Genomic DNA, 20,597 nt, shown 5'->3' on the forward strand with positions numbered 1-20,597 from the left:
GTTGTACTCCAATATCAACTCTCTATACATTGTCCATCGAGCCCTTCTCAGCCCTACGATCCTTGTAATTCGCCAGCGTAGATACTCGTATCGCAGCCGTAGATCTCTCGTAGTCGAGACATCGAAGAGAGAGGTCCCCCAAGAACACCACTCCCTTTTCTCACTGCTCTTCCCCGCTTCGCTTCCCTCCTTTTCCCCTCATTTCAAAACCCTAGCAACTCAAAACACTAGAAATTCTCGTCCTCCTCCCCTTATTTCTCTCTCTCTCTCTCTCTTTTTTATCGACTTAATATTTTCTTCTCGGTTCTCCGATCCCTAGAACGCTGAATCACTCCCTGCCAGACCCCGTGCCCTAAATCCCTCGATTCGGGCTGGCTTGGTTAGAAATACCCCAATTTGGTGCGAGGGATTCGTTATTTCTTCTTCACGATTCGTTTTCGGGATTGGGATGGGTATTTGAGTCGAAAATTTGAAAAACCCGTCCGTTGCGCGGTTTGTCCTCGGTTTTTTTCCTCAAAACTAGGGCATCCCCGAACAGGGGATAGCTCGCATTTTTTAGGCCTTCTTCAACCGTTTGAGGAATTGGGCATAAATTTCTTAGCTTGGGCTTAATAGGTTTACTTCTCCATTCGTTTGTTGAATTGGGTGGTGTTTTGTGGAAGCTACATGCTCTGCACTCTGGGGTAGGGAGCCGAATGCTGAGGTCGTCAGCTTTTTGAGTAGCTTTCGAGCTTTGTATTAATTTCAGCCGGGTTTGTTAGTAACTTTGGAGTGTTGAATTGCTCGCTGGTGTTTGGTTCTGAGTTTGTGATTCGGCATTGGAGGTGGTGGCATGAGCAGGGGAGGAGTGAGTGGATTATTGGACGGGAGATGAGCGGACATGAGTAGGTTGTCGTTCAGGCCTCGTCCCCTTGACATCCACAAGAAGCTCCCAATCCTCAAATCTGTCCAGGACTTTGAGGACGATGAGGCACCGAGCACTGCTGCGTCTACCCGCAACTCCCAGTTGCTCCGGCTTTCCACTGAAGCTGACAATGAGGTAATGTGGATTGAAATTTGATGTCTTAAATGGCAACCGAGCTTGAATTGATCTCCTTTAGGTTCTTCATGCTGCTTCTGTTGTTCCTATGGCATACTAAGCATGCTAGCAAGTGAGTTACATACATGAAGTTGCACATTTGGCTGGAATTCAGGTGCTTCTTTATTTGACATGCATAATTCTGGTCATATTAGTGATTACTCTTTCGATTGCTTCTATTGGTTGGATAGACATATTCTATTAGTAGAAAGCAATATCTTTTCCTGTTGGTGATTGAGACTTTGAAATGGGATGCCTGAGGGCCGGTTTGCCCAAATGCCCTTGTAGCCTTGCAGACACCTGGGATACTGGGGAGTTTGTTAATGATGGTTCTTTTGCTCTTATTGCATTAAATCATTGATAGGAGTGACACCACCACAATCACATTATATGGCTAGGAAATGCTTAAGGGAGCTCTTTCTATAGACTTGATTAAATTCTCACACCGATCTCTTTTTGCAGCTTTAACTAGGCCCCTGTTTAGTTACTTTCTACTTCTCTGGAAATTCAGAAACTGCATCTGATCATTGCCTCACTATAGAAGTGGGAAAAAGGCAAATAAACTTCTTGGAGACTTGCAAACACCTTTGGTGAACTGACAAGTGTCATATCCCTGAAAGAGTTTTCTAAGTCCATGAACAAAAGTGAGTCTTGGGAGAAGCAAAGTGCCATGTCTTAATATGACCCAAATTTAAGAATCATTTGTTGTATTCTCGCTCTCCATCATTTTTAAATGAAGCCACAGTTGTATTCAGATGAACTTTTTTTACTGGTCCTTTATGACAGTATTATTTAACTTTATACTGCTATCTGACTAGGATCCATTTCCATTTCATAGTTACTGACATATTTTTGCAACTGGCTGGAAGAGAAGTAGTATTTAACTTTATACAGCTGTCTGATTATATGTTAACTAGCTTATTACTTCTTGTCGAGACCTATTATTTTTAACTAACAAGAGAAGGGTGCAGTTTAGGTCTGCTGCCAAGTGGACACTGAGTTTCTGATCAGGGCCTACCTGCAATAGACAGTGGACTTTTAGAATTATCTAGAGTCGCCCACTGTTCCACGATAACTTTTCAGTGCTAGGCTGAGCACATCTTGTCAAACACGGATCTCAAAGTTCATGTATTGCAGGTGGACCCCTAACGAAAACTCGGCTTCTGCTTTGCAGCAGATCTAAGCCAAACCCACCAGATTAAGGATAAAATTTCTTTCTTTCTTCTTTATTTCTTTATTAGTGGGCTCGATGCTAAAAATGGCCATAAGTTGTATATGTCATTAGCCTTTCCAAATATGATGCTTTGAGTGGAGAATGTTTTTGTTTTATTTTGCCATTCCTTTTTTTTTTCCTTTGCCATTCCTTTTTTTTTTCTTTTGGCATTCCTTTTTTTTAATATATATTGTTTAGACCTTCTGTGGTCTTCTCTGTTCATATAGTTTCCATCACACCTTCTTGGAAGGAAATCTTTCTGGTTGTGGAGGAATATGCGGGAGTCAATAAGTCCTTTATTTGCACAAATGCCATGTTTAGAAATTCTGAGTGCATGGTTCACTTCTGTTTGAGAATGTGAGCATATGTAGAATCACACAGTAAAAAAAGCACAAGCATTTAGACTTTTCTATAATTGATTACATGTTTGATGAGAATAATGACTTATCTTCTAGGTGCACCAGAATTCTATCAAGAAAAGTTCCTCCGAGATACCTACTCCACAATTCAAGGTGGTAAATACATACGAAAGAGACTACTCTCGCACTTTCACACAGCCTCCATCATATTTACGTGGAAGAGGAGGTTTGTTACTAACATGCTTCAAATGGTAAATATCGTTCCATTGTTTATAGTTGTGCTAATTGTATTTGGGAGTTGCTTCATCCTTGCAGCCAGGGTGGAGAACTGGGAGTTTGTTGATTATGACCTGGACAATGAGGATGAAGATTGGCTTCAACAGTTCAACAATGAAAAGAAAATCCTTGCACCTGAAAGGTATATTCAGAACTCTTAGTTGACCAAAGTTCTGTATTCATAACAATAAACCACTATCCGATCTGGCTCTTTGATCGTTTGTTTTTTACTGTAACATTCTGTACGAAGTAGTTAACAGTTGAGCAAGAAATAAGATGAGGGAGGGAAGTCTCTAAGTTTAAGCAGTGATATCTTAATAAAATCATATTTCCTGTGTAAACACCAGCCAGCGTCCAACATAAAGTTAAAAGTGAAAAAGAACCTTTTTTTAAAAAAAATAATGTAACATATATTGGGTTGGAGAAAATATTAAATCAACGAAATGATGCTTTTTTGTACTCCAAAGGTGACATGGTGATCGATAAGCTTTTGTGCGCCTATTTGTTAGACGTGTGTCTATGTTGAATGCTTCAATATGATTTGCTGATATCAATGGATGTGTTTGGATGTCTTTATCAAATTGTGGAAAGAATGCTTTGGTGGTCTCTCAGTTATAGTGTCTAAATGCCATTGCAGTGTGAGGTTTCTTGAAATTTCTTTGTCACAGAGATGTAACTATTTTCTTCATGTCTATAAATGAGTGATAATTTTACCAAATATAATTGGTGTTTTTGCATACAGAGCATATTTTAAAACTCACAATTTAAATGCAGTGATAAGGCATCCTGAATGCACCAAAATCATGCAGTTTAGAGATGAGATGTATAATTCTGGAAAAAAACTTAAACATCATTGTCTTTGTGCAAGCTTTGCGGTCTTTTATCAGAATTATATGGAGCATTATGTTACTCTCTAAACATTAGCATTGCAGTCTGTTTCCAGAACTGTGTGGATTCCCAAAAATTAAAGGCAAAGTCAATATTTGCCTCGCAATATGCTAACGATTGTTTATTTAAAAACACATGAAAAAATTTCATGTATCTATTTCACATTGCATACTCACATCTTCTTGATGCTCATAGTTATTCACATATGTTTATGAATCCAGGTTTGAGATTTTATTGTTTAAATTGGAGGTTTTGGATCATAAAACTCGAGAAAGAGCAGGAATCATGGCTCCTACTTTTGGTTCTCCCGTTCCTGTTCTTTTACAGCTAGATTCTGCGGCTGAGGTACTTTTTGGATCATTTATGGAGTAACCATTTAATATTCATGTATATGACCATATATATATATATATATATATATATATATATATATATATTTGGTAAAAAATATGACCATCCATATTTGTTATTAGCAGGCCTTAACTGTACAAAATAGAAATTATTATGGTTACACATCTTTGAATTCTTTTTACTCAGTCCTCGATGTGTCTGATAGCTGGTTAAATCATATTGGTACTATCTATGGTACATGCTTTCTATCATGGACCAATAGTGAAGCCTGTCAACTTTTGATGCTTCTCTCTGTCATAAATATGTTCCTGTTTGTAGCAAATAAACTGCATCTAGTCGGTGCCTTTCTAAAATTGATTGAGGTTTATTTTCAAAACAAAGGTGTATCTATATAAACCAAATTTTCTAGTCTGTAGTTCTAAATTGCTCAAACAGAACACTTAGTAAAGTATTAAAATTGATGAGTCTTTGTCATGTGCAATGCAAGTAAGTCCTCGAATAAGCACGGGAACTCAGAAAGGGGAAGCAAATAAATGTCTTAGAGATGTGTAATTTCACTCTACACAATCATATAGTGTATCTGTAGGGAGGCTTCACTGTTTTGAGTGGGGCCTTTCATGCCCACTGTTTAGGTTCATTTGATGGATGACTTGTATATTCAACAGTATCTATCTCAGCATATTATTCTTTTTTGTTGAAGAAACATCAGTTTTATTCATCAACTAGAATTGTGAAGTTAGTAATCTTCATGAATTGGAGGTAAAGTTGAAGTAGTGTACATTTTATTTCCCCCCTCTCCTCTCTATTGGTTTCGTGATGGGATTTCCTTTAGCATGTATTTTAGCTACTTCAGTTTGGGTGCAATGTTTGACTTATTGGTGCATAGTTATAGTTTGTACCTCAAAGTTGAACATAATTACCTATTTCAAATGTTGTCCTCTTTTCCTCTTGGTCTACACTCTTTCCAACTGTAGGGGGACTTAAGATGGTTGCACCTGATTTCCAAGAGCTTAAATTGCAACTTAGTGTAGGTCTAGCATCATTTGGCCTTGTAGGTTGCAGCCGCCTTTGTTGCCCAAGCTTGCCTTGTGTTGGAATTCTACACAATCTCCATTTCCCAAATTATTGAAAACAAAATTTTTCTTTCTTTTTTCTTTTTTTTTTCTCATTGGATCTCTATGATGAGATCATATTTCATATCTTGGCCAATGATTAAGATAGAAAGGAAATAGAATCTTTATCTGAATACCGTCTGTTAACCAATCTTTGGGAAATTCTGTTTCCGATAATTGAACACCATTATAGGTACATTTAACATGCATTTCTCTATTCCATTCCTTCAAATCCTCATACCACTCAGGAAAAAACAAAATGAATAAATAAAAAGGCCAGAGGTAACTAGTGTCTTTCTTTGTGTAATTATTTACGCACAATTTGCCTTTTCCTTGCTGTATTATACTTAATTTACATTTATCTTGTTTTTTTTGCCAATCGGTCACCAAAATTAACTCAAACTGTTTCATGGAACCTACTCAACTTAGAGATCTGTTCCATATCAGACCCTATTTCAATGGAAGAAAAGCTAGGATGATAATATGATGAAATATGGCCACTCCTAGTGTGGCATGAACTTGTGGTTGTCAAAAAGGCATGTGCAAGCTTCATTCATCTGAAATCTTTTTAAATGACAATCTCTAGGCCAAAACCTTTAATGTGATACCCTTGCAGATTGCATTGCATGGGGCAAACCAAAACTATCTTCCATTTCTCTATTCATTTCTTTTCTTTTTGATTTTATAAAAAACATAGGGCAATCCCACCCACTGAAAGCCTTAATCCTATGATTTTCCTTCATCTGATCTTCATCTTTATTTAATTATTATTACCTCCTGACCTTCATTTTTAACATGCACTAGCAACAGTATTAAGTTGCAGAGCAATATCAAGCTTTTTTGGTGCAGAGCTTGCTCTGTTTCTTTTTTTTTGTTAGGACAGTTTGTTATTAATCATAACACTTCAAGTGTTCAGGCATTGAGATCTTCCTGATGTAATGATTTTAAAGTTGCCTCATGTTGCAGAGCTTGCAAGCCCAGTCTGTAAGATTTGCAGTTCTCCGGTCTGTATACAATTATTGGAGAGCAAAGGTATGTTTCATTGTCCTGTAAGGTGATTAGCTCATCCCATTCTTTGCCATAGCATGTACTGTGAACATTATTTTTTCATGGTAAATTTTTGTCATATTTGCTGACACTGCGGTGGATTATTTTCGAATGTAGCGTGACGTTATGCATGAATTACATATACTGATTTTGCTACAATGCGTTGTTTTTGTTGTAGCCTGTATTCTTATGCATGCTTTATTATCTTTTATCAGCGAGAGCGATGGCAAAAACCTATTCTGCGGCACTTGCAGGTCAGTACCAACCTTATAAATAACAGAATAATATTGTTACTTTGGTGTGACCTTTAGCATCTCATTCATTTATATTTGATTACCATGTTGAGGAAGTGAAATTTTGTAGACCATCTTATGCATCGAGGGAGGACACCTGTTCTCTTAAGATTTTTGTTGCATTTGGTGCAGTAGCGGCCATGTGATCTTAAATATGAATCAATCGTATATTCCATGTGTTTGGTGACAAACTTCTGTATTGGTTTATGTTTCATATTTTTTCAATGTTCTTATTAGCTGTTCGCTTTATACTCTCTGAAGGCAAAGAGTGCAGTCTTTAATATTCGAAAAGTTATTGCAAGTTAAGGTGCTAAAATATTAAAATGAAATTAAAAAATGGTAGGTGGTCAACTTACTTTCTCTACACGAAGAATATAGAAGGTCTTAGGTCAACTGAGGCATGTTTGTTGATGCTGTATTTACAGAAAGATTCAACCCTGCTCTTACATATTAAGCAGGAGGTATCTTAAATCTGATTTTAGTTTAGCAGTTACCTAAAATATCAAGAAAATGGGAAGAAATTTTAAAAAAAGGAGGAGCTCTCTGAACATGCTGAAGGTTTTGAATTTCTCCTTATAGAGAACATACCTAAAACAGTCCCAAGATCATGTCATTTGATGAGTTTCTGTGATAAGGAAAGTTCACATTTCCAATCAAAATGGATAATAAAAATTATATGTAGGAAATTGCAGTAGATAAACTAGATTTGAAAAAGCAGTATTATTGTATTAAATAAATTTTAGAAGAAAATAGGATGATTCATTAAATTATTAAAGAAGTGTCTGTTAAGAAATTTTTCAAGGATTTCAGGTTTACTGTTTCTGATGGGTGCAGTCATTCCCTACCGAATATTATTTGTTGCCTTAAATACCAGCTATGTAGTTTTTGTTATGACCACTATTAGTTATGTGAAAACAAACCTGTTGCTTCCAGTATCATCTACTTTGTTTCTGTAGACAGCATAACTAAGTGATCTCTGGGTGGCTATGCTATCAGTTATGACAGTTGTAGTTTCATCATTCCTTGTTCCCATTTCTAGTTGATTTTTCTACTTTAGAGCCATACCAGGATGAGATATGTTTCTAAGCATTTAGAAAAAGGCCATTAGGAAGCATTGAAAAACATCAAGTTAGTTGCTACATAATTATTGACCTGCAATAAAAGAAAAGCTGATACATTACCTTCTGCTTTTAATAATTATAGTACAATCTCCTCAACAATCTTTGATTTCAGATGTTTCACAGAAGTGTACTTGGTCAATCTGTTGTCTCTGTGAATAGAGAACTGCCAAACACTAATAGTCTCTGCCATGCCAATTTCTGGCATTTTGCTTCTTTTCTTGAGCTGTATACTGGATATACCTTTTCCTTTTCCTTTATCATTGATCAATATGATTAGTTCAGTTTTTTTTCATGGTGCTAACTAAGGCCCTGTTTGGGGGAGCTGTTGGCAGTAGAGCTGTTGGAAGTAGAGCTGTTGGAAGTAGAGCTGTCTGAAGTAGAGCTGTTATAAAAAGCTGTTTGTTGTTTGGTAACTACATTCGTAAAGTGCTGTGGTACTTTGTTTTGTGTTTGGTAAACAAACTGAGAAAGTACTTTTGTATGACAAAATTACCATAAAGGACATTGCATAGTATTATACAACAGAACATAATAAAACATAACATAAATTAATACATAAATATACGATATAGTATAATATTATTGTAATATAAAATAATGTTATGTTAATATAGCATAATAGTAATATAATTATTAGAGTAAATTAATATTTGGTAATATAACATAATATTAAATTATTTAACATAACATATTAATGTATTATGATATAATGTAATTTATATTATATTTATAGTATAATACAATAATAAAAGTATAAAATATTATAATTATTAGTATAAATTAATTTCTCATAATATAACATAATATTAAATTATTTAAAATAACATATTAATGTATTATAATGTAATGTAAGATAATATAATATAATATTTATAGTATAATACAATAATAAAGGTATAAAATATTATAATTATTAGTATTAATTAATTTTCCATAATATAACATAATATTAAATTATTTAAAATAATATATTAATGTATTATAATGTAATGTAATATAATATAATATTTATAGTATAATACAATAATAAAGGTATAAAATATTATAATTATTAGTATTAATTAATTTTCCATAATATAACATAATATTAAATTATTTAAAATAATATATTAATGTATTATAATGTAATGTAATATAATATAATATTTATAGTATAATACAATAATAAAGGTATAAAATATTATAATTATTAGTATAAATTAATTTCTCATAATATAACATAATATTAAATTATTTAAAATAACATATTAATGTATTATAATGTAATGTAATATAATATAATATTTATAGTATAATACAATAATAAAGGTATAAAATATTATAATTATTAGTATAAATTAATTTTTCATTAAATAACATAATATTAAATTATTTAAAATAACATATTAATGTATTATAATGTAATGTAATATAATATAATATTTATAGTATAATACAATAATAAAGGTATAAAATATTTTAATTATTAGTATAAATTAATTTTTCATAATATAACATAATATTAAATTATTTAAAATAACATATTAATGTATTATAATGTAATATAATATAATATAATATTTATAGTATAATACAATAATAAAGGTATAAAATATTATAATTATTAGTATAAATTAATTTTTCATAATATAACATAATATTAAATTATTTAACATAACATATTAATGTATTATGATATAACGTATTATAATATTATATTTATAGTAGGTGATAACGTATTATGGTATCTCTCTAACAATTTTTCTAGTTAGGTGATAAAATTGATTAAATGATTACTAGATGTTTAGACGAGAATCACATAGATGAAAAATTATTTAGCATATTCTACGTGCATACTTTAATAAGGCTTGGAATATACTTCATATAGCCTGGCACACAGTTTAGCCTTTCTAACACACAATTAAGGATTGGACACAATTAATCTAGCATGGTATACATATATCTTAGCACATAGTTAATCAAGGATTGCACATAGTTAATATCCATCCTCTCTAACTTTATCTTGTTCATACTTTTTTACATTGTTGACGTAGTAGCAACAAAAATACAACGAACATTCATGTTTGGTCAAATACAAAATAAAACAACATGTGGAATTGCACTGCACTCAGAAGTCAACGAGCTATAAGTTGAGAAGCAATATGATCACGCAGAATATCCATCTTACGGTTACCCAATATTTGGCTTTGCTCTGCACTCAGTTCTTCCTGTGGTTCATTAATCTCTAAACAATCAGAAGGGAGTAGATCCTCATTATCATCATAAGGCTGAAACTCCAAATCTTTGATTGCATGATTTCTAATAAAATTATGAATAGCCATGGAAGCCACCACAATTTGGACTTGTTTATGATAAGAAAAGTTGGGCATGGTACTCAACATTCTCCATCTACTTTTCCAGCATCCGAATGTCCTCTCAATAGTGCATCTCAGGGAGGAATGTGCATGATTAAAGATTTCATGCATACCCTTTGGTTGACTTCCACGTCGAAAATCTGGTAAATGATACCTCTCCCCTTTGTAAGGCCCCATATATCCCAACATGTGAGGATATCCTGCATCCACCAAATAATATTTACCTGCATATATATATATATATGAGTTAGTATTTTAATATATTTAATGAAAGTTAAAAAAGTATACTTGCGATCATAATATATTTAATTAATATGCATACGTCTATATTATAATATATTTAATTAAAATGCATACCTCTAGGTGGGTGTGGAAATTGGAGCTCTTTTTTGTGTATAGCATCTAAAAAAATACGAGTATCATGAGCAGTACCTTCCCATCCAGCACAAACAAAAGTGAAACGCATATCAAAATCACAACAAGCCATAACATTTTGTGTAGGAATCCCTTTTCGGCCAATATATGGTACTTGTTTGGATGGAGAAATTTTCACTGGTATATGGGTGCCATCAATTGCTCCAATGCAGTCCTTAAAATAAGGCCACCAACGATGATCATCGCGGATTTTACTTGGAATATTTTTGAACTCTTTATCCAGCGGGCTAATAATATCCTTGGACATCCTTAAAACAGCATTTAAAACATGGGTGAAATATCTACTAACTGTTTCTCCGGAATGTTGAAATCTTTCTTGAACCATCCTATTCCCAAACCCATGTCCTAGAATCATCAAAAACATAGACACCAGCTCCTCAACAGGAATATATCTAGAAGCCTTTAAACCATATTTGATTTTCAATTCCATGCACAGATTAATAAATACATGTTTTTCCATTTGAAATTGTTGTTGGCATCTATATGGATTGCCATGTAAAATTTCTGATACAAACTTGTATCCGGTTTGATAAGAGGTCCTACAAGGCTCCTTTTCAATATATTTTGTGTAATATTCAGTAACCATACCAACAGTTGCAGTTAGTAGAATATTATAATTATCATCATCAACTATCTCATCTTCACTGGAATAATTCTCCTCAGAACTATTGTCAATGCTGCCCATACCTGTAGAAAACATATTATGCAAAAAATAAAACATCTGTAGCAAATAAAACAAATGATATATAAACATATAATGCAAATACATATAATATCACAAAATCATAACATCTATAATATCCATAAAATCAATAGCATCCACGATACATTATCCAAGAGATACCACAAATACATATAGTCCATCATCATTCTATAATAGAAGTTCATAATTAAAACTACAAAACATATTGCCATAATAGTACGTCAACAACTACTTATGTAAGTTTGACATTCGCTTGAGCCATTCAATTCGAAGATTGGTATCTCGGAGTGCCATAAACATCTCTCGATGTTCTCTTTTAAGGAGCACCTCAGCAGCAATCAAAAGCAGTTCAGGTTGTGCTACCATCTCAGACATCATATGCACTACGTCCATCACCTCATCGATACTACGTCCAGGTTTATCAATCATCTTGGATGGCACTGTACTTTTCTTCTCCACTGCATCAATAAGACGACTCAATTGCTGAGATAGTTGTGCAGCACCCCCAACCTTCTTGCATTTCTTATCATGCAAAGTAGAGCTAACTCTTTTCTTTCCTCTCTCTTGGATAGCATCAGATGCAAGAGTAAGGTTAACATTAAAATTATCAGTGGGAACATCATCAATTTTATACTCAATCATATGATGGTCCTCATCTGAGTCACCTAAGCCCTCAAATGTATCATTATTAACCCCATCCAACCTCTCATATACTTCAATTGTGTCCTCAACATCCTCCTGCACCAGTAAAGCTGGTGCCCAGGCCCCCTCCCCAGTGGCACTAGTACCTCTAAATAACCTATCCAATTTTATGGCATGTTGTAGACCACGTTCTCGAAACTTAGCTGCATCAGGAATCTCCTGCAAGTTAACAATATATAGTTGTCAATAGTAGTTTATAGGTTAGTATAAAAAATCTTACAAATATTAAACTAGTGGCACGTGTACCTGCAATTTTTTTTCCCACCATGCATCTGGTGCATCTATTGTATTTCTAACAGGATCCCATCCAAGTCCTGTTTCCTTTCCCACCAATTTCATCCAAATGCTCTAATTTGCTTTCAGGTTATCCCACTTATTTTTAAATTTTTTGTAGTCATATTGATTTCCAGTCTTCTCATTGAATTTCTTAATTATATTGGCCCACCCTAACCTATTGAAATGTGTTCCTGGGCGATTACCAGCTTCAACTTCACCAATACATATATCGATAAACTCCTCTATCAATTTTTCATTCCAAATGGCCTTCCTCTTCTTCTCATCTTGGGTTGATGGACCAGCAAGGGTATGTTGGCTCTTCTTAGACATTTGTTCTTCTTACAATGCAACAACAAAGACATGAAACATTTTGTCAATCATAAGTCATGATTTCATCCATATGAATAAAACACCTTGTAAAGCATATTAGAAAAACAATGAGATATTAGACAAGGCATGCAATAAGAGGCAATTATTTGATAGAACTATAAGCATTTTCACCAGCTTGCACAGTTCTTAAATGGATCTCAGGCTTTACTGGTTTCGTCTATGTTCTTGACCATTTTTGGTCAAGCTAGTCTTCTTAATAGAACTCTATGTCTAATGAATGTCAATTATTTGATAGAATCAAGGATTTGATGGATGGCTATTATGATACTAAATAAAGAAATTGCCATTACCATGTATAAACTTACTCTTCCCATTCCTAACTAGGTAGCAGCATTTTTTCCATGATCTCAGGAAAATTTTGCCTACGTACCATGATCTCCTTTCTTTTTAAATTTCAACTTCCAGATCTTGTAGGACTCTCTTTCTATTGGAAATAAGATCAGATTAATAGGAACATTTATTACCTTATTTATCTCCAGTATCTCGATTTTATATTGTAAATCCATTAGCACCTACAGGTTCTTTCCTTTTAGCTCTCAGAACATGCTCATATGATTCTGTAATAAATATGAAAATTGATTATTTCTGAAGGAATAAAAGTAATAGCGCACCGAGATTTCTCTTAAAAAAATTGTGAGATTGTTTGGAAATTCCCAATGCTCGGATCATGAAGACTAAAGTTTGAATCATGTAATGGTTACGTTGTATGCACATTATTTGTCAGATTAATAAGGTCCAGGGGGCATGTCTCATAATTACGATCGAGATGAATGAGAGGGATGGCATCAGTAAACTATTTCACTAAATTAGAAAACCTGTGCCTAACTGCACTATAAACCTGTGCCTAACTGCACTTTGTTGCTTGCACTAACTACGCTCAGGCCAAAACATATTACATTGTCAAGTTCCCAATATTAGCCAAATACGATGTTGAGTACCCAATATCTTCTTGGCAATATTGGAAGTATTAGTAACAATAGTATGCACCACTAAAATGACAATAAGGTGTAAGATCTTTTAATTAAAACATGCTTCAATATTCATCAAATGTCCATTCTTGGAATCACTAGCAGTGAATTTTGTTGAAGAATGACAATGTAAGTAGTAATTTGGACTTTAAGTCAAAAGTATAAGCATAAAATATTTTGGCTAATTAAGAATAAAAGGAGTATTCTTACTTCTTAAAGCTTCAAAGTGCAATGGAGATTGCAAATTTCTGAGCCACTAGGTGATAGTACCTGACAGAAAATGATCCAATCATAAGTTAGAAGGCAACAATAATATTACCAAACTCCATTAAAATTCTAAATACAAATCTATCTTTCTCTCTGTAACAGAGAGAGGAAAAACTTGGTCCACCCGAAGAGAGAGGAAAAATTTGGTCCACCCGAACCATAGAGGGAAATCTCTCTCTGTAACAGAGATTTCTCTCTCTGTTCTCTCTCTCTCTCCCTCTGTAACAGAGAGGGAAAAGAGCTCGCCGTCCACCAGAACTCCCTCCCTGCAACAGAGGGAGGATCTCGCGGTCCACCGTGGACCGCGAGATCATTAAGCGTACAGAGAGAGGATCTCTCTGTGTTATAGAGAGAGATCCTCTCTCTCTGTTACAGAGAGATCCTCTCTCTCTGTAACAGAGAGAGATCCTCTCTCTCTGTAAGGGGAGGCACCGTGGACCGTGGTGGTGCGGTCCACGGTGTCGCGGCTTGAGCATGGACCGAGGATCTCTCTGTAACAGAGAGAGATCCTCCCTCTGTCTCACCCGTGGACCGCGAGAGAGGAGGCATCGTGGACCGCAATGCTGCGGTCCACGGTGTCGCGGCTACAGCCTGGACCGCGATGCCGTGGTCCAGGGGTGGTTCTTCGTGGTCCATAATCGAGGAGGACGGGCCGCGAGGTGATGATTAAAAAAAAAAAAAACAACACATTGATTTTGAAAGGTGCAGAGAAGGATTAAATTTTTTTTATTCTAAAATGTTGTTCAAGGAATGCATACAAAAATTAAAAAAAAAATACCTTCTCTTACGGAAAGAACTCTGACGGCTAGGGTTCTTGGCTCAACCAGATTTTTTAGGTTTATAAAGGGGCAAGCTATGTAATTATTAGATTTTAATGGGGGCATTTTTGTCAAAAATAGAGCTTTCCGAAAAAGCTGAAACAGCTTCCTTCCAAAAGCTCCAAATTGGAGCTTCTGCCAAAAAGCTGTTTTCAGCTTCCCGCAAAAGCTGAAACAGCTTCTTGGAAATTTTACCAAACACACTTTTTTCCCCAAAAGTACTTTTGGAGGGCCAAAAAGTGCTTTTTGGCTCTCCAAAAGCTCCCCCAAACAGGGCCTAAGAGTCTAGGCCCATCTCCATGAGAAGGTAACCTTCCTGCAGCATCATCCTGTTTTGCCAGCATATTTTTACTGCATGAATATATTGACTCTAGCCTTGAAGGCCTTGCTTGTATCCAATTTTCTCTTTGAGGTTTGCTTCTTGAATTTTTCTACTTTATTCGCTATGTTTTATTAAATTTGTTGCCCCTTAGTTTTCATGCCTGTTATGTCATCCATGATTTATCTAATTCATTTGTTTTCTCAGCAAATATTGAAATTTATCTTTTTTTCACTCTTCTGGTAAAACAGGAATCCACTTTTCTCATCATCATTTTTGTGCTTCTGCAGCCTCCTCCACCAGTTAATGATACAAATCCATACAATGTATTTAGACCAAGGGAAAAAGCTCACCGGCTTCATGCAAGAAGGGTAAGCAGCATAGTTTAAATATTCATTTGCAATGTTCACTGATTTCCAAGGAAATCATGTGGTATCGTCTAAATGTTCCCATTTAACATGCACAAAACTAAACCCCAAAAAAGAGTTTTGAGGTCATTTTTCACTAATATGTTTTCAATTTGTTCAGATGCAAAGGCGGGAGAACAATGTGCAATCCTTTGAAAAACTTCGCCGGGTGAAGACTACTTTTTTCCTTCTTGTGGCACATTGCTTAATGACAATATTGCTCATGAACTTTTACCCTTTACTTTATGAGTTAGTTGCTGCTTTTGGTCTTTGACATTGTGGATTTATTTTAGTCAAGGTTTGCCATACCACCCTGTATCGCCCTGTACGGGGCGTGTTGTACCGTACTGGGAGAAAATCGGTACGAAACATACATTCAAGTTAGTACAAACTCTGTATCATCTGTACCGAAGTGTGTACCGGTCCGTACTGAGATGTAACGAGATAAAAATTGAGAAAATTGGTAAGAAAGCTATTTCGGTATAGAGATGTACCGTATCAAACCGATAAAGTACCGATAAGGTACTGATATGGTATCTGGTACCAAGATTGCAGACCTTGATTTTAGCTGTAACTGTTATAGCTAGTATGGCCTGCTTAATTGGTCATTCTACTGCCTATTATAACTTAGTCAGGATATCATGAGTCACTAATTTCAGTGCTTTATGTTGGTGTTGATCTGTGTTTTTTATCACGAGGTAAAGATGCAGCTTCCCAACCAATGCCTGCTTGATATAAATGTTGTGTGGGTGTATTTGCAAGGCATGACAAAGAAGAAAGCTGTGTAGAATCTACCACTAAAGATATATTGTTCAGTTTATGACTTGTAAAATCTGTTAAATCTCATCACTTCAGAACAAACCATAATATCATGAAAAATTTAAGACATTGTCTATTCAATTCAAAGGGACTCCTGTCAGCTTGCAATTATTTCATGACTCTTCAGAATTTATTTAATAAACTTCTAAAACTACACCATGTTAATAAATAAAAATATTAGAGAAGGCATATGACCTTGGACTTTCAGCCTACCTTTTCTACAGCTTAACTTATAATGAATCAAGAGAATCAAAAAAAAAAGGAACAAAGCTGTGTAGCTTAATTTCAATCATGTTTTAGGTCTCAACATAAGAACTAGAATTAAAAGTTCCTAAATTTCCATTTAAGGAATTATGAAAATTATAATTTGTTAATTGAAAAATAAATTTCAGGTGATGGAACAATATAATGATTTTCCAGCTATGCCTCTTAACAAGGTGTTTGCCTCCAATAATTGGCTGCTTTATTTTTTATATCAGATTCCTTTTCATAACTTATTTGTTTATTTCGTTGCACCATGAACTTGCATGAGACCTTTTAATGCTTTGAAGAATCATACAGAGATATTCATATGGGCAATGTAATCTTGATGCACACCCATCATTTCTTCATATGGTTGCAATTTTGATTGATTGAAATAATCTCCAATTATTTCTTTCATTGGTCTTGTTTTGATATTTTATATTTCTCTTAGTTTCAGTGCTAGTGGTTGGATATTAACATTCATGTCCAATAATAGCATCACAAATACTGGCATTTTTCATCATCAAGATATCCACTATCTGTGCACATGTTTATAGCATTAAATAAATATATAATAAATTTAATTAGTTCTGATGTTCAAAGTTAAATCTTCAGGTCAGGTGCAACTTGGATCATGCAAGGACAGTATTGGAGGCTTTGATTGAGGTTTAGTTTCAATTATTAATTTACTGTTCTCAAGTTAATAAACTTTTAATTATGCAACCCCACAAAATTCAGCTTCTCTATGACACTTTTGTATGTAGAGGGAAGAGAAGAAGCAAGAGGTCATGGAGAGTGAGGTCAGCCTTCAAAGGATTCAAATCAAATATAAGGTATACCTCTTCTTGTGTATTTTTCTTGCTTTCTCCAATTTGATCGGTCTTTATAGTTTAAAGTAACAGAGTAACACCTCTTTTATTTTCTTCCAACAATAATACTTTCATCACAAACAGTTTATGGACAATGGCTGAAGAGTTGAAATTTTAGTGCCCAGCCACTTGTTTCTGAACTAGGGTTTCATTTTTAGTTTTATGATAATACATATTTCCCAAGACTATAGTTCCATATTGTCTGTCAAGAAGTCTAAAGTAACTGCAGTATTTCATATGGGCTAATACATGTATTCTGTTATTGATCCTTCATTGTCGATAACATGATTTACATTTGTATGGTGGCTGATGAACAAAATATAATTGGAATCTTTTGCTCACCTTTTATGCTTTTGGTCTTTGTTTTGCTGTATCATTATTTTTAGGTGGAGCTGCTATTTGTTGATTTAGCTTGGCAATATTTGATTGTGAGTGAATGCAACTACCTTTTGGAGAAAAAAGGTCAGGAATTCCTCATCTCTGTAAATTTTGATTCCGAGTGAGGGAATAATACTGCAAAGATTCTTGGAAGGAAGAGGTTTATAACATCTGAAAAGGTCTAAAGGACACCAGGTGCTGATTGTGAGTGCCTTTATTTAGTTTTACGAGTGCAGTTGAATTACGAGAACATTGAGAGATTGGAATCTTATGGACCCATGCAATGGAAAGACTTCTCTTGATTATCATGTTTGGCTTGTGAGATTGAGTTGAGACTCAAGGCTTGAGTGAGGTGCAGAATTGCATCAGCATTTAGTTCATATTCCAAATATTACATTCTGCACTACAATCTGCCTTTCACTTTTGATGGCACTGGAAGATTCGCTCATGTCATTTCTGGATGGCATCAATCAACACGATAGTAACAAGCTGGTTCCATCATGTAGCAGTACTTTGGGTAGACAAGTGGAGTAAACAAACAGGATTCATGATGGAATTGCGTGCCCTAATTAAGTTGATGTTATCTCATGACACATTTTTAGGCATGGCACCTTCCTTGTTTTTTATCTGATAATTGATAGTTTAAGGATGGCATTTGTAATGGTAAATCAGAAAAACCTGGTAATGCTGGATTAAATGGTGCATGCTGCTGAAGTCCTAAGTGCTGTTATTGTATTCTTGATCTCCTTGACTATTTGTTCATGGATCCAATGCCTTCATTACTTCTGCAAGATATGTTTGTGCTTCAGTGTTTTGGGTCTTCAAACATATACAACTCACCACGTTAGGTTAGTGCCCTGATAATCAGAGCCTCTCCAAGTAGGCATATGAGATCACTTACCTCTGCGCTAGGGTCTATCTGCATGCCCACCTCTTTTATCCATCTTGTATCCCCCATGAGGTTGAGAATCACTGTGGGGGGAGGTGGAGAGTGGGAGAAATGGGTGGGAGAAGGGGGTTGTAGAGCCTAAAACCCTGGGATTGTAGGATTTGTAGTCCCCATTTATCATGACAACTTCTCCCCTGCCTACCATTCTTTGTCCCTTCCACCCAGGTGGTTAGCGCACAGACTGGGGAACCATGCACCCAAACAGCACCTTGGTATGTTTGGTAGTTTAACAGATAGCTACTAAGAGTATAGGCATCTTTCTTGGGTATGGCACACCTACTATAGTTTTCCATTTCATGACCAAGCAAAAATAATTTTCATCAATGGCATCCAACCAATCTTGTGAAATGTCACTGTTGTCATGACATGCACTCAGTGAATTCATGAGGATATCGATGCAGTGCGCCAATCAAGAGGCCGAAAGTTATGGAGGCATTCTCTTGTTATTGTGATGTAGTTGTAGAAGGCCTCTTTTTTATGTCAGAAGTTTCCTCCACAAATTATTTTTTTGTGAAAATCTGAATTAGCGATTGGGTTATTAACAAACAACCTTCACACTGCTTTCAGCATGAGGTACAAATTGTTGAAGATGGATTAGCATTATCTGGCTTCCTGCCAAATTCATGCAAATTTGGATCAAGCGAGGATGACTTTATGGACTCCGATGACACCACAAATGGTCACCGACATGCTCGGTCAGCTGAAGTGCAGAATCCACCCTTCACCGGTTCCAGGCTGATTGTGATCCCTACAGGACGAATGAAGCGAGAAATGAGACGAAGACCTTTACTGCATGGATGGCTTCACAAGAAGGTATCTAATTTTCCGCCATATCATCTACTAGTACCAAAACTAACATGTAGCTGCTTTTCCTCTTTTCACATAGCACCACTAGATTTAGTTCAATTGGAGATACATCCAGATGATGAGATGTGGTGTTAATGCAGGACCCAGATGAGCCTGTTATGCTATTCACAAGACCTCTTGATCGAGATAAGTTGGCTGCTGCCAGCATTGTGCAGCCTCCGGATCCACCTGTAGAGAACGGTTCAGTTGCACCATCTTACCGCTACAAAGGGAGGATGGGTCGAGGAGGGAGGATAATCTTTGACCGATGGAATCCACGCCTCCAAGCACCAATTGGCAATGAAGTCACCCCTCATGTCCCACCAAACAATAGACCTCCCCAACCAAATGGTTGAGTCAGTGTTCAGCCATGTATCATTTCTATTCTTCAGCTGCAGGGTTGACTCATTTGAGAAGGATACTGGCAGAAAGAGTCCCATTTGGCTTCTGAGATGACTCAGCGGCAGGGCCTGGAGAACTTGAGGTATAAGATTGTCTTCAAGGTCATGCTGGGGCATTTTTGCAGGGACACGAAGGCTTGGCATGGGTTTGGTCAGCATATTTGCATGACTCTAGCAAGTTTGTTTTTTAATGCAGGTCATGCCGATTCCACTGGCCTCCACACCATTGTACAATTATTCACATCATGGGCGAAAAACCACAGCATTATTTATCAAAAAAAAAAATCTCCCATTTTTGGGTTATTATAGCTGCAATTCAATATCATGCCATGTTCAGCGACCTTCATTGGCCTCCACACCATTGTACAATTTTTCACGTCATGTGGGAAAAGCCGCAACAATATTTATCCAGCAATTCTCCCATTTTTGGGTTATTACAGTTGAAATTCAATATCATGCTCATTATTGTTTAAATTATGTTCATCCTCCCTCATCTTCTCTATTCATGGATTCACCTCTGATCAGAAAACCAGCACAGGGAGTGATTTATGGTAAAGAAGAAGTGCCATCTGAGGGACCCACCTGCCAATAAAAACAGAGGATGTTGTATTTTCTTTTTATTTCACAATATATATTGCCTTGTAACATTTGGTTGGTTGTGCATGAATCAGCTACTATCATATGGGTCATTTTTCTCAAGTATTAGAGAGTATAG

General features: G+C 35.5%; 2 protein-coding genes across 8 annotated transcripts; one reads left to right on the plus strand and one right to left on the minus strand.

Annotated features, from left to right (window-relative positions):
* LOC103722379 (enhancer of polycomb homolog 2-like) lies at nt 1-20,529 on the plus strand. Of its 4 annotated transcripts, XR_005507293.1 has the most exons (13): nt 3-1,039; nt 2,747-2,876; nt 2,966-3,068; nt 4,036-4,159; nt 6,244-6,309; nt 6,540-6,578; nt 15,222-15,341; nt 15,499-15,546; nt 17,055-17,105; nt 17,204-17,272; nt 19,203-19,448; nt 19,583-19,965; nt 20,079-20,529. XR_005507293.1 is itself a non-coding variant. In XM_039116853.1 (12 exons), the coding sequence occupies exons 1-12, from the start codon at nt 881-883 to the stop codon at nt 19,835-19,837; spliced, it is 1,401 nt and encodes a 466-aa protein (XP_038972781.1). In that variant the 5' UTR covers nt 1-880; the 3' UTR covers nt 19,838-20,529. The 4 variants fall into 4 exon arrangements, 3 of the variants coding, with proteins under 3 accessions (XP_038972781.1, XP_038972780.1, XP_038972782.1); XM_039116853.1 differs by having other exon boundaries at nt 1-1,039; nt 2,756-2,876; nt 19,583-20,529; XM_039116852.1 differs by having other exon boundaries at nt 19,583-20,529.
* On the minus strand, nt 9,206-14,752 carry LOC120104936 (L10-interacting MYB domain-containing protein-like). 4 transcript variants are annotated; one of them, XM_039116857.1, is made up of 4 exons: nt 13,777-14,752; nt 12,179-12,543; nt 10,450-12,091; nt 9,206-10,316 (listed from the first exon to the last, which is right to left on the minus strand). In XM_039116857.1, exons 3-4 carry the CDS (start codon nt 11,294-11,296, stop codon nt 9,853-9,855), a joined length of 1,311 nt encoding a protein of 436 aa, XP_038972785.1. In that variant the 5' UTR covers nt 11,297-12,091; nt 12,179-12,543; nt 13,777-14,752; the 3' UTR covers nt 9,206-9,852. The 4 variants fall into 4 exon arrangements, with proteins under 4 accessions (XP_038972785.1, XP_038972783.1, XP_038972786.1 ...); XM_039116855.1 differs by having other exon boundaries at nt 12,179-12,546; XM_039116858.1 differs by lacking the exon at nt 12,179-12,543 and having other exon boundaries at nt 10,450-11,214.
* Nucleotides 20,530-20,597: the final 68 nt, after the last annotated feature.

The sequence above is a fragment of the Phoenix dactylifera genome, unplaced genomic scaffold (genome assembly GCF_009389715.1).
Source record: "Phoenix dactylifera cultivar Barhee BC4 unplaced genomic scaffold, palm_55x_up_171113_PBpolish2nd_filt_p 000143F, whole genome shotgun sequence".
Taxonomy (NCBI): Eukaryota; Viridiplantae; Streptophyta; class Magnoliopsida; order Arecales; family Arecaceae; genus Phoenix; species Phoenix dactylifera.